General features: G+C 39.0%; 1 protein-coding gene across 2 annotated transcripts; it reads left to right on the top strand.

Moving 5' to 3' along the window:
• Window positions 1–990: 990 nt before the first annotated feature.
• CA3 (carbonic anhydrase 3) lies at window positions 991–12,406 on the top strand. 2 transcript variants are annotated; one of them, XM_015855894.3, is made up of 7 exons: window positions 991–1,145; window positions 1,317–1,514; window positions 5,144–5,262; window positions 6,395–6,487; window positions 7,596–7,661; window positions 9,343–9,498; window positions 10,563–12,406. In XM_015855894.3, the coding sequence occupies exons 1-7, from the start codon at window positions 1,109–1,111 to the stop codon at window positions 10,680–10,682; spliced, it is 789 nt and encodes a 262-aa protein (XP_015711380.2). In that variant the 5' UTR covers window positions 991–1,108; the 3' UTR covers window positions 10,683–12,406. The 2 variants fall into 2 exon arrangements, with proteins under 2 accessions (XP_015711380.2, XP_085395533.1); XM_085539407.1 differs by lacking the exon at window positions 5,144–5,262 and having other exon boundaries at window positions 1,046–1,145; window positions 10,563–11,030.
• Window positions 12,407–13,822: the final 1,416 nt, after the last annotated feature.

The raw sequence follows: 13,822 nt of genomic DNA, 5'->3' as shown, positions 1-13,822 counted from the left end.
ACTTTACATGCCTGTCCTTGCAAACAAATGTGGCATTACCCATTTGATTGATGACAGAGTAAAAGATCCTATTTTCCAGAACTCCAAAGTTCTTTTCTTTCCTTTTGAAGTGAAATGATATAATTTTTTCACACCATTGTTTCCAAATAACTTTCTTTTCCCATCAATACAAGTAGTTTTCAACTTGTACCGTCTCTAAGGTGCAGTTTTAAGTTCAATCTACTTTCCTGTACGGATGGGCACACGATCAACCTCATTGCAGTTATTGCTGGGAATCTCCATGGTTTGCAAGACCTCTTGGCAGACCCTCAAACATTTAGCTTGAGGAACGTAATTTGAGGTAGCATTTAGCTTGAGGTAGATAATGATTGCAGTAGTGATGACATGGACTGCCAAATTCATGGGAAATTGTAGCAAAGGTGGCCTTTGTGGACTCAACCATGTTGTGGATCCATGTTGTGGGCCACAGCCCATGGCAGACTCCACACACCCACAAGCCTTCACCACTGCAGGATGAATGGCCAGCAAGCAGTAAGGTTTTTTGTCTTTTGTACATGGGAAGCAAGTGGACAAAAGCAAATTGGGGTTTGACCAAACAGGAAGGAAAGGACTTTGTAGGCAACAGAGGCTGACTTTGTATAGCAACACGGTTTTGCATTCCAAGATATCGTTTCAGACAGATACAGAGTCTTTTATAGTCATTAACAGAGAAGCATTTGCAATAACCACGTGAGACTGAACTCTGAAGTGTGTCCATGCTGGGAGCTTGCCCAGCCTCATCCACGTGCATTTCCAACCACTGGTGCTGCCCACAAACAGGGGAAAATATTCCTCATGGCAGGGCACGCTGTGAGGGAGAGGGACAAAAGGCCGCGTTCCACATCCATCCTTCTGCCCGGAGCTGCGAGAGGAAGGGAACAGCCCCGGGAGAGCCGAGTCACCCCTGTCCGCCCCCAGCCCTGCCCTCCTGGCTGCTTCCCACCGCCCTCCGCCCACCCCGGCTCATCTCTTTAGGGCGGGACGTGGGGCGGCGGCGTGCTATAAAAAGGCTCTGGGGAGGGAGGGTCTGCAGCGTCGTGTCGCCGGAGTCCCGGGGGTCTGAGGCATCATGGCTCAGTCCGTGTGGGGATACGACAGCGAGAACGGTGAGAGGAAGCGCGGGGCGGCGCAGCCCGGGCTGGCTTTGCGGTGGGCAGGGCTCGGGGTCTGCTGTCATCCTTCAGACTGAAATGCCCGGGTGGAAGTGGGGGGAAGGCTGGGGGGGCTCACAGCCCGGCCGGAGGGATGTTGGTGACCATCCTTTGCGTTTCCACCAGGACCTGAGCACTGGCATGAGAACTACCCCATGGCCAAAGGAGACAAACAGTCGCCCATTGAGATCAACAGCAAAGATGTGCGGCACGACTCTTCTCTTTCTGCTTGGCATGCCAGTTACGATCCCGGGGCGGCTAAAACCATCCTGAACAACGGGCGGACCTGCAGGGTTGTCTTTGATGACACTTTTGATAGATCAGGTCAGCTTCTGTTTTGCCTTTGGGGGGTTATTAGGAACGAAGGCTTGCAAAGTGCTTGGAATCAAAGCATCCCATAACAGCTAGCCTACACAAATGAAGACTTTTGTGTAGGTAAGAGAGGTGGATCCAGCACTTATTTTGGTGCGTCCTGCCATTTTTATGTTGAAAACAGGTTGTCTCTAAGCAGATCCAGTGGGGTAGACTCTTAACTGCAGCCAGCAGTACTGCTGGCACTTCCTCATGTAACCTTCAGCATGGACACCAAGTCCTCAGGTGTTGTGTAAGGTGAGAGAATTTCATCCAGAAGCATTTTGTGCACTGTCTTAGACACTTTGTAAACAAAAAAACTCATACACTGCCATAGACTTCGATTTCTTCTGTTTGATTCAAACCCTTGCAGTCAGGTTGATGATTGCTCTGTTCAGCCAAGTGGTTATTTCATATTCTGAGATTTTCAGAATCCCGGTGTGTCTGAGCACTTGGACACTGTTTATTCTTTCCTGGGAAAATATCCCATTTATATCCATGTCCTTCTACATGCTTGACCTCATCTTCAGCTTCCTCTAATTTTTCTGCAACTCTACTATTTTACCATGAAATCACAAAAGTCAGCCTTTTAATCTGGAACTTACCTCAGCGAAAGTCACCTACACCATTTTGGTTTGAGCAGCTACCCAAAACTGAGCTTTTACTGATTATTCCAGATAGAAGAAATGGATGAGGTTAAATCACAAAAGCAGTTACCATTACCTATAAGAATCTGCAGAGAGGTATTTGCTTGAATGCAAAAGGAAGGAACCAACTTCTTATAGCATCCCTTGCTGTTTATGGCCTTTTCTCGTCGGTCTATTCTTTCTATCACTTATTGTTGTTGCACAGTGTGTGCAAACAATTCTGTCCCTGTCTCATGTGTCCATCCAGGCTGGATGTGGCTCTAGGCAGCCTGGTCTTGTGGCTGGCGACCCTGCCTGTAGCAGGGGGTTGAAACCAGATGATCTTTCTGGTCCTTTTCAACCCAGGCCATTCTATGCTGCCTCTTCCTGTATCAAAAGTCCTGAGCTCAGAGTTTATACTTTTCAAGACAGTGAGTGCTTGTAAACCTTCAAACTAAACTCTTCAAATTCAGCCTTATCAGTCTGTAAAGAAACTTCAGTGCAAAAGTTTTGGATCTAAAGCAGTTAACAACATTAGGGAAGGCTTAATATTGCAAATTTCTATATACTATATAGAATGGTGTGTTTGTAGTATATGTAAACTGCATGAATGAGAATAATATAATCTGAAAGTAGGTACAGCAGTATTATCTTTTCACAGAACAAAGCAGATGAACAGAGCCCAAGTATGCTGCACGTAAACTACATAGCTTAATGATCACAATCATCTACTTTGAATGGCAATTTCAAAACTGTTCAACAAGTTCTGGAAGTGTTCGGATTCTTTTAACTGAAACTCTGATATTTGATTTGATTCTTTTCCCTGTACTTTGCAGAAGTCCGAAAAGCTATGACGTGGCATTGTTATTTGATTGAGAGATCAGCCTTCCATCTCTTAAGTTAGACTAGATTCCAGAGCTATATCAATACATAGACTGTTGCTGCCTGTTTTGTATTCAGAACTAAGTGAAAAATAAATGCACAGTGCCATATAATTTGAAGACATCTCAAGAGAATGCAGTATTGATTAGGCCTCCAGCAAGAAGAAAAACAATCATACTAATGGAAAACAGAGTTACTTTCCATTGTATTTTTTTCAGCATCAGCTTTGACTGCATTTGTATTGGAAACCTGTTGTTAGTAAGCTATATAATTAATGAAATACATCTGCAATATTTTGAAAGGTTACAATCACTGTTGTTTGTTCTGATGAGCTCATTGTTTCCTGGACTCCTCTGTTTACCATTACAGCTACCTGTTATTGCTCCACATTTCACGGATGGATAGAATCCAAACTATCTAGGACACGGACCATCTCTTTGTCATGTATTTTTGTAGTGTGTTAATGTCCATTACTGATGTTTCCATACAGAGGCTTCAGGCAAATAATAAAGTACACTTTTGTTATAAAATAGAATACTTTATCACAATGATTGTATAAAATCAATACCACAGCTCAAAGCCTGTGATAAGGTATATTGATTATGAACCTTTATGGATGATTCCATTCTGTCTTTGTAGATTTCTAAAAGCTGAAATATTTAGGAGGCTGTTCAAGAAAGTGTCTGCCCAGGGAACTGTTTTGGAGATAGATCCTTATTTGGTCATGAAGGGTCCAGCCCTTGGCATAGTCCTTCCTGCCTGTCCTGTAAATCTTTTTCCTTCCATTCCCTTCCTTCCCAGTTATCTTTGTTTCAATCTGGACACTCAATGCACATGTTCACTTCCTGCTTCTGTTTCCTGGAGGTTTATCTATTTGGAATTGAATACAGTGTTTGATAGCTCTAAAGAACCGCAGGAAAAGTGCTTTCACAAACATGTATTATCCTCTTTTATTGACTCCATGATGGCAACAGCTGAGCTCAGCAGGCACGAGTTTAATAGTTTTATTTTTGTCTAATCTAATGGAAAAGTCTTGCATGTTGCAAACATTTATGACAGAATGATCTGCTGACCATCATGACGTGCCTTTTCCATGTGCTGCACAGTATCGAAGCTCTGGAAAGGGCCATTTCTAAGAAGCCACAGCTAAATGAGTTTCTAACTCTGGTATTAGTTTAGCTTGTACGTGTAGGTCTACCACCCAAAGAGAATTCCTGCCTTGCATTGATGCCAGTGTAAAATGGCAAGCAACTACTTTTAAGAATTTAGCCTGTGGAGTCTAAGCCTAAATGTTTTTTCCTACATTCAAAAGCAAAGCAAGAAGAATATCTCATGATATATTACAATCTTCCACTGAAGGTTCTTTACAATAATTTCTAAATTACAATAATTTATGTATTAACAAACTCAAAATATAAGAGGAGCGAGTGCCTGGAACTCGAGGCAGTTGTTTCTGTCCTCCACACCCTGTCAGTGGCTGTGACACATGTCAACTACAAAGAGAAACTGCGAAGTTAAACCTTTAGCTTTGTGCTTAGCACATCTGTAGGTGTTCCAACACATATGATATCAAAGATAAATTTGGCACCATTGGATACAGGAGTTTAAAATATGTTAACTTTGAACTTCAAAGCTATTGTTAGAAGTTCAAACTTGAATGCAATTTAAACAAGGTCTTCTGGCATCGCTGGTGTGAGTGGCATCATTATCAGCTTTCTATGCAAGGAAACACATTGCATTCCTGTCTTAGGTAATGAAGGAAAAATACATTTGAGAGTTTATCCTATAAGCAGCTGTGAATATCATCCTTCTCTCTCCACAGCAAGAACTGTAAGATGTCCACTTGTAAGGGGAAAGGGGGTTGTTGGGCAGCTGAGATTTGGTTCTGTGCTTGTTGAAAGGCAGCTTGTACAGTTCTCAATACAAATAGTACTCATTTTGAGTTATACAGGACTCAGGTGGTGAGTATGGTGGCTTCTGCAACCAGCTGGATTTACAAGAGATGCTACAAACACATAAGGTACAGGTCCCCATTTGGTAAATGTGCATGTCCCCGTGTTATAGGCAAGCACTGATGCAGGTTATCACTTGCAGTGCTGAGAGGCGGGCCGCTCACAGGAGCCTACAGGCTGCGACAGCTGCACTTGCACTGGGGTTCTGCTGATGACCACGGCTCTGAGCATGTTATAGATGGGGTAAAATATGCAGCAGAGGTAGGAGTTACTTTTAATAGTAGTGTTCAGCACTAACTGGAATTCAGTTGTGCACCTGAATGGATTTACAGGTTAACCATTCTCCCTTGCACAACTAACCTTTAACTTTTTTCTCTAACATCAGCTTTACTTATAATTTGTCCATGAAACTCATGAATATTCATCACTGTGCAGTGAGATATGTTGTATCTACCAACAAATACATCTTTGCAAATACATACTAACATGACACTTGATTCCCCCAAAAAGAGGTTTTGTGTTTATATTTTTTTCTTTCTGTAGGAGGTTTCAAAAGTATCTGAGGCAAAATGATACATTATTTCCAAATAAAAAGCTCTGTTTTCTACTGATGTTGTTTTGGCTGTTAGTAACTTCTAGCATAATTCAAACTACTTAGTTAGTTTCAGGAGGCATTACTGATGACCAGAAAAACTGGCTAAAAGTGCATTTGATAAGACGATGTTTAAAATGAGATCTACTTTAAAGGTGATTTGGACTAGTAAAGTACCTTCTGTTTGCTGAAAACTCTTTAAAAAGTTCCTCAAAAAGAGATGAGATTTGCATTCAGGATTAGGGTTATTATGCAGCAAATTCTGACTGGTTTGTATGATGTTATGTTCCAGACACTTCTTTTTGTGATAAAACATGAGGTGAATGATGAAAATACAGCATTGCTGAAAGTAGAAATGAGAAAGAAATGCCAAGTTAGAATCTCTACTGCTCTTCAGTATGATGTGTGGAGAGTAGTAAGAGATGCAAAGCAATAGCAAATGTACTGGATAAAGCTCAGTGTAAATCCTTGAGGTGATATCTGCATAACCTGAAGGTCTAAAAAGCTGCCTGTGCAAAGTGCACGTCAGTAGGTGTTTTATACACTGCATGTGTGCATGTCACATGCTGCTTGGATTGAACTGTTTGTCTGATGAGTTTTCTAAAGGTATTTCCTTTTCTTTATGCTTCAAATGTTTATAGGAAGCGTGAGCATATGGAAGCATAGGAGCATACTTCATATCCCTTCCTTTACATACCATGTATTGGAAACTTTTCTTAATATAATGTAAGGTTAATTAATGCAAGACTACTTTGTTAGCAATTTTTTTGCATTTACAACTAACGTGTTATTGATTTTTAGTTACATTTGGTACACTGGAATCCAAAACATGGTAATTTTGCTGGAGCTTTGAAACAACCTGATGGAGTGGCCGTTGTGGGTGTTTTTCTGAAAGTAAGTGACAAATGTTAAGTTTTTGTATATTTTCTGTATTTTCTATCTTTTCTTTTTCCTTGGGCTATATTATTTTAAGAGGAAAACATTCTAAGTGACGCACAGGCTGGAGTCATGAAATGCCTTTGGGCCCTTCAGATTCTATGCCCTCTTACATTCAGAGCAAACTTCAGGTAGCATTCACAACACTAGTGGCACATAGCACAGTAGTATTGATTGAGGTATGCACAACTTTTTTGGGCACTTGCTGACTTTGTCCCTGATAGCTGCTCAGCTCTGTGCTCTGATTTGTACTGGGTGAGGAGCACAAGTGAGCAAGATTATGTTGACACTTCCTTGGTCTCCTGCTGGTCCCTGCATGAGTTGGGAGTGATCCAGAAGACCAGGTAATTGAAAGAAGTGATGGTAAAAGGAGCTCATTGAGTATTTTAACCATGAAATTCAGCAGGTTAATAAAACTAATATAATACAGATGTTTTATAATTGACTTTATTTATAAACTTGGAAGGAAGATAGAGGAAGGAAGGAAATTATCTCCTGAACAACCAAATTTTATCTGCTTTTGGAACAAGACGTGGAAATAAAATCATGTCTTTTGCATACCATCTTCATTCTTCTTAGATGCAGAGCCACATCAGTTCTTTTGGAGTTGTGGAATGTTATGAGCATAAGCAATACTGACCGCAGGATTAGTCTTACATTAAGTCTGATGTGACTGCAGATGTGCTATGGAATATTGTGTCTGTAAAAACAGTCTACTCTTCAGACTACCACCACTTCACTGAACACCATACATCTCACAATGGTTGCTTGCTTTCAAATCAGGAGCCTGGAGTGGGTTCTGGCTGACACTGTTTGGGTGCACAGTTTATTGCTTAGACAGCAAAATATGCCCAGTAGAGTCTTACAGCATGTTTTTGATTTACAAGGCCAGTTACTCAAGTCTGCTCTTCTGGATGTTCTTTTAAAATACGTGACTTTGTACCTCTGTCTGCCTTTACCTGGTGCTCTGACACTTTAGCTAACTTAAAAGATGTGTTGTAATGAACTTCTTTTAAATACTGTGGAATGTGATGAAAAAATACAGTACTTCTGCTTTGCATTGCAGGTTGGAAAAACTCCCAAACCAGAAATGAAGAGAATTCTTGAAGAAATTGATAATATAAAGACCAAGGTATCAAAATAATATGTTGTGTTGTAATGCAATTGGAAAGCAGCAGAAGCAGAAATTAGAAATTGATATTTACTCTTTTTTGCATTGTTCTGGTACCTAACATTAGCACTAGAGGTGATAGACTGGACTGGGAAGTAAGGCACTTTCTTTTACTTCAGTAATCATGTAATTTTTTTCTTCTGTTATTATTCCTGTTATTGTAGAGGATGGTTTTCAGTCTTTGCAGGCACTATTGATCCAGCATAAATAGATGCATACCTAAGGACAGCAGTCCATACCTATTACATATGTAAAACTGCAGAAGAGAGCTCTTCGCAGAGAAAGATCATTACTATTTCTATTGTTACTTAACATCATTATATGCTATAAACCTAACTCTTCAGTACACGTTAGCGTTGTCCTTCATGATGACCTTCATGATTCCAGCGGTGCTAAAAACCAAACTCTTATTTTATCTGATGTTGAATATAGCACCAGTTCACTAAGAGTCAATTTTACAAAGTTTGTATGCATTTTCTTCCAATTTTAGAATAATTTCTTGCATTTACTTTAAGCATGTACATGGTGTGGATGTGTGGAAAACACGTGAGGATCTGAGTCTGAAATCTGTTATTTACCAACTCAGGCTTATTAGTTTTAATTTTTCAATCTTTTCTTAGTCTTCATATACAGTTCATTTCTTTCTCCTGGAGAATAGAAGGTGACCCTTTTATCCTACCCTTTGCTCCTCCTACTTTGTCTACAAGATCAGTCTTATTATAGTTTCAGCTTCCTCATACAACTCCTGTGTCATTTTTTGGCCATTTACATGCAGAAGACTTATATGCCACAGGTGATAAGAAGTTCATAAATTACCCTTTGAAGCCCTGTATCATGTAGTTATAACACGGTGGTAGTGATAAATACTCCCTTACATTTTATCCAAGACTGCCAATCAGGAAGGATTTATGACTTCTAAAAGAAAAACATGTATCCTACAGATATTATATGTTCTGGAAAAAGCAACACTCCAAGAATAGCAGAGGAAGACGGGTGCACCTACAATCACTCACATCTTGCATTTTATTTCTTAATGTTCTTTCCCTGTTGTAACATATTTTACCAAGACTGCTATTTTTCAGGATGGATTAGCAGATGGTATCATCGGTGTATTTATCTTGCATGGAGTCTCAATTGCTACAATACATTACAGGCAGAGGAGTTTCTTGGACACTGTGCTATATTTACTGAAATGCACAATATATATTGTGAAGTTATTTGCAAACTCACATTGAATTTGTCAGGAAGACACATTTGGAGTCTTGATACTATTCCTTCTGCCAGTATTTTGTGCAAGGATGTGTGGAAAAGATTTCAGCTCTTTTTACTGTATTTTGTTTGATAATTCTTCGTGTTTATCCAGAGAAGACTGGATATATTTTGGTCCTGCACAATTCAGATTGTAATTTCTCTTAATTTATTAATGAAGTAAAAAAAACAACCAAAACAAACAAACAAACAAACAAAAACAGTTGTTACTAATTTCACTACAGATATTTGACAAGAAGAAAAGGAGGTTGGTCTCTTTCATTAATCTTGATATTTAATTACTTCCTGTATAACATCACTGCAGGTGTGTTTTGTTTTTTTAGTATGTATATCCCTAAAGTTACTGCAAAGATTTCTTTTTCCTTTCTGTAAGGGGAAAGAGGCTCCTTTTCAGCACTTTGATCCATCAATTCTTTTCCCTAAATCTCGGGATTACTGGACGTACCATGGTTCATTCACGACGCCCCCCTGTGAGGAGTGCATCACCTGGATTCTCTTGAGGGAGCCCATTGAAGTCAGCCCAGACCAGGTAAATTCCATCTAGTTCTGCTAACCCCTTTTTCTCAGTAGTCTCAAACCATGTCAGTGTGATGGTTTGCAAGCCATATGTTACCTTACATTTTTTTGACAAGTAGGCTTTAGCTGAAGGCTGTGAGGAATTTCCTGCTAAAAGAGTTGAGCTGAATCAAACTGTGAAGCTGACCTTGAGAATAAGAAGGGCATGCAAAAAAAAAAAAAAGTAAACATTTAAAAGATTACTCTTCTGCAAGCATCTTATCCTTTAATTTGAGGCCATTCAGATTTGCAGGCTGAATTATTTGTTTGTATTTTGTAAAGGTGGAATAATGAAAAGGTAGCTCTTGTACTGATCTGTCAGATATATTCAGTCTAGCTATTTGTTTAATACAACAGTTGTGAAAATTGATGATGTTTAAGACTATTTGTTATTCAAGAACCCTGCTATCTGGATTCTAGATTGGCCTCAGGAGTTGGTGTGACTGTTAAGGTAGTAAGACTCAGATTCCTCTAGGTGCTACTGTGAGAGAGTTTGTGTGCTGAGAATACAAATAACAAAATATTTAAAGCATTCTGATTTCCTCACACAGATGCAACATGTTCTACACTTTCCTATTTTGTGAATAAAATATGTAGTAAGCCTGAAATTTCAGATTAATAATCCATATGGCATACATTTCTCTGCCCTTCCCCCAAAAAAACAACTTCTACAGGACAGCTATTGCATCCTCCTTCATGGATGGCTGTATTTCCAGAAGTGATCTTGACTGAAGTTCAGCTCCAGTAGGGCTACAGGAAGCCCCTACTCTTGTTTTACACTGTGTGACTCAGGGAAATCCAAAGAAGCCCATGTAAGGATCAAATGATCCATTGTTTTGCAGATCTGTGGATGAAGACTGTAAAGATCCACAGAAACCATGCTAGCTGTTGGGCTGCAGAGATCTCTATCAATAATCTTTACCACTAATTTGAATGACTGTATTAAAACAAATCATCTTCTGCTTCACTTTGTTCTAGGCATCGAGGTGCAGTTTCCAGATGAATTTACATGGCTGCTGTAACTTTTCTTTCTTGCAGATGGCGAGGCTCCGTAGCCTTTCCAAGAATGGTGAGAACGAGCCCATATGCCCACTGGTTGATAACTGGCGCCCAGTTCAGCCTGTGAAGGGCAGGATAGTGAGAGCCTCGTTCAAGTAAAGCTCTGTGGAACCTGAGTGAGAAAATCCCTTCATCCTAAAGCAGCATAGTTAGTTTTTGTCCTCTACTGGATAAAGATCTGTAATTCTCAGCTTAAAATTCTGAGTGGTAAAACTGAATCTGTCTCTTAAATCAGAAAAAATATTCAAGGCAAATGCAATTACTAACCTTGTGGAGGAAATGTGAGATGCACGTGTTCCATGACCACAAGTGCTTTAGCATTTGTGATAGCGTCACTTCTCTGCCATGTGGTCTTGGAAAAAATGGGCTCAGTATCAGTATTTAAAATGAATTTCCAAGGAAATGTCACAGAGGCAAAAAAAAAAAAAAAAAAAAAAAAAAAAAGAACCAGCAATTTAGGAAAGCAGAAGTAGCGGCTGGGTCAAACAGTACATGGACAGGTGGTAAAATGCCCACTACCTATGACATCCACTGTAGAGATCTTTCTCAGATATCCCATCTCCAGTGTAAACATCCAAAGAATAAATTTCTTTTTAATATACAACATTTTTTCCTTCCCTCTCTTGTTCATAGTGTGTTATCCAGGATCAATATTCCAGGAATGCAACTAGTATAGCAACATTAGGTTTGCTAAGAGGAAAGAGCCTTACTGCTGCTGCTCTGCTGGTACGTGTCCAGATGATGCAGTTTTGCCTTTGATGCTCTGCCTGTTTTTTTGTTTTTTGGCACCTTAGTTTACGTATTAATGATTTTACCTTTTAGGGGTTTTATTGCATATGGTGAGAGTCTTTGCTGATGACTCGTGTCATTTGTCTTCCCTACTACTGAAAAATCACCTAAATGTTAGTTTACTGTACCTTTGCTTTAGATTGCTCGCTTTCTGGGGAGACAGTTCAGCTGGCACGTATGAAGCTTCTGGATTCTTTGTTTTTCTCTAACTCATCAATAGGTAGCAGAGGGAGTTCTTCTGGAGATCCTGTAATAAACATGTTCACATAAGGAATACGTTTACATAAGGAATATGTCTATCTTTGAAATGAAGCAGGGATACAAGTGGCTAAAGTGAGAATTTCCCAATTATCCTTCACTATTTCACTTTTCATGTTTGCTAGAAAAAAAGGTTCTCCAACAGTGAAGTAATGAATAGGCAACATAGGCCAAATTCAATTATTACCAGCACAATTTGGTAAGAATTCAGGAATGAAACTGGATGTGGAGTTTGATCCTTTGTATTTAGAATTTTTCAAGGAATTGCTGAGTTCCCATTGAGAACTAATATTTCAGTTTATTAGAATCTTACTTTGCTTAGTATAAAGCATTTTTATGTTAAAAGCCAAGCTAGCAGAACTAACATATTGATTGAATCTGGTTTACAAATGTTCTGCCATTTGTCAGGTCAGTTTTTGATTTTAGGTGTGCAACACTTGGAACAGCATTAATTTTAAGAGAATCTTAGGTCTTTGAACTGTACATCTCAACGCAAAAAGGTTTCTACAGAAAGCTCATAAGAAACTTTATTTTCTACTGCGCTGTGTCTTACATGTAAATCTTTTTTCTCATATCCATATGCAGCTGATCTTAGTGTTCAGAAAATTTCTACGCAAATAACCAAGATGAGGACTTGAGCCTTTCTACCTTAAAAGCTGTTAATTGTGATGTTTTGATTTCTTGTTATTGGAGCAGTAAGACAGGATTGATTGTCCACACTCCAAATAACAGCTTTTGTGTCTTCAGAGAACCAATAAATTGACTTACACAAGAAACTGATATATTTTTTTTTTGCTTTATTTCTAATGGTGAATGATGACGGAAAGTAACAAAAACTTATTAGAAAGCCTTGCTAGTCTTTTCTTTGAAACATATGCTTGCATTATAAGGACGGACAGACATCCTAGCGACTGCCTTTTCATCTGTTGCAATTAGTTTTATTTTCTCCACATGACTTCTGTAGACCCAATCAATCAGATTCTCAAAAACATGAGACATGAAGTAAAATGCATTTTACCTCAGAGCAAAATCACTCGTTCTATGTTTTCAGGTACAAAAAAGAGTTTTTTTACTTGCCTGTACACGAATATTGTCATATCTTCCCCAGGATCATAGATTGGTGTAAGAATATCACTAACTTGAATTTTAATTGTGCATTCTTGCAAGTACATTAATGAATGAGCTGAATATATCATCTTGGAATTGCCCGATTCATCTGTATTTTCTTAAGTACACAAAGTAAAACTTCTAAGGTGAAATGATGTCTTACTTGCCCTGATACCATGCAGTTGCTAACCCACATGTTGGATGCCCTTTATTTGCATGTTGCCTCTGCTGCTTTTTGACTGACAGGATAGAGATGTATCAACTACTGACACAGCAACTGTGGTTCAAATGGCAAACACGTACTTTGTATATCAACAAAAAGGAAAATCACCTGAAATTTATTTTATTCCATTCTGGCTTCTATCTGTTACTACTGAAGACTGTCAACATCATTGCAAATGTGCTTTAGACTTTGTAGTGTAAAGCATTCGTAGTTTTGTTCCATTGCATTTCTTGCTTTGATATCCAGTATTGGTACTGATAACCTTGGTAACAAATTAGTACTGTGTTTTGTGGACTCTGGTGCTGCTACCTCACCTATCTTAAGCAGAGGAAAAACACCCCTTGGCACTGATGAGTTAAATAAATAGTAAAAATTCTTCTAATCAGTGTGGTGCACTAAATCCTCCATTGCATGTAACGCATATATTAGTTTCAGCAGGGAAGGGAAATGATTTAAATAAATTACCATCTCAGGTTTTGACAGATGAAACCCTTCTCACACCTCACATAAGCGAATACTAGAGAATTAGAAGCTTATTCCTACCATTTCAAAGCTTTTTGTTATTGACTGAAGTAATTTCCCACTAGCTGCGATTGTTTTTTTTAGTCAGTTGTTCATAAGTGAGCTGTAAATTCCTGCTGTGACCCTGGGTGTACAGGCAGTTATGGTTATATGTTTCCACTACAAAATGAAAAGAATATGGATTGTTTTTACTGAATTTCAAGAAGAGATTCCTACACATTCTTGCTGCTGTTTATCATTTGAGTAATTAGAGCTTAAAAACGTTAATTTTGTCAGTATTAGCAAAATAAAATCTGTTTCTTCCTGAGGCCTTTTGTCCCCAACAAGTGAAGCCATGCAG

Source organism: Coturnix japonica, chromosome 2 (genome assembly GCF_054131305.1).
Source record: "Coturnix japonica strain WE chromosome 2, WE-NBRP24, whole genome shotgun sequence".
NCBI lineage: Eukaryota > Metazoa > Chordata > Aves > Galliformes > Phasianidae > Coturnix > Coturnix japonica.
Note: the sequence above shows the minus strand (reverse complement) of the source record. Positions and strands in the feature narration are given on the sequence as shown.

Bases quoted from the DNA above. Each gene is read 5' to 3' on its own strand.
- CA3 (XM_015855894.3), top strand. From the start codon at position 1,109: ATGGCTCAGTCCGTGTGGGGATACGACAGCGAGAACG. The intron at 6,488-7,595 runs GTAAGTGACAAA...TTTGCATTGCAG, and splicing joins TTGTGGGTGTTTTTCTGAAA to GTTGGAAAAACTCCCAAACC. The intron at 7,662-9,342 runs GTATCAAAATAA...CCTTTCTGTAAG, and splicing joins TTGATAATATAAAGACCAAG to GGGAAAGAGGCTCCTTTTCA.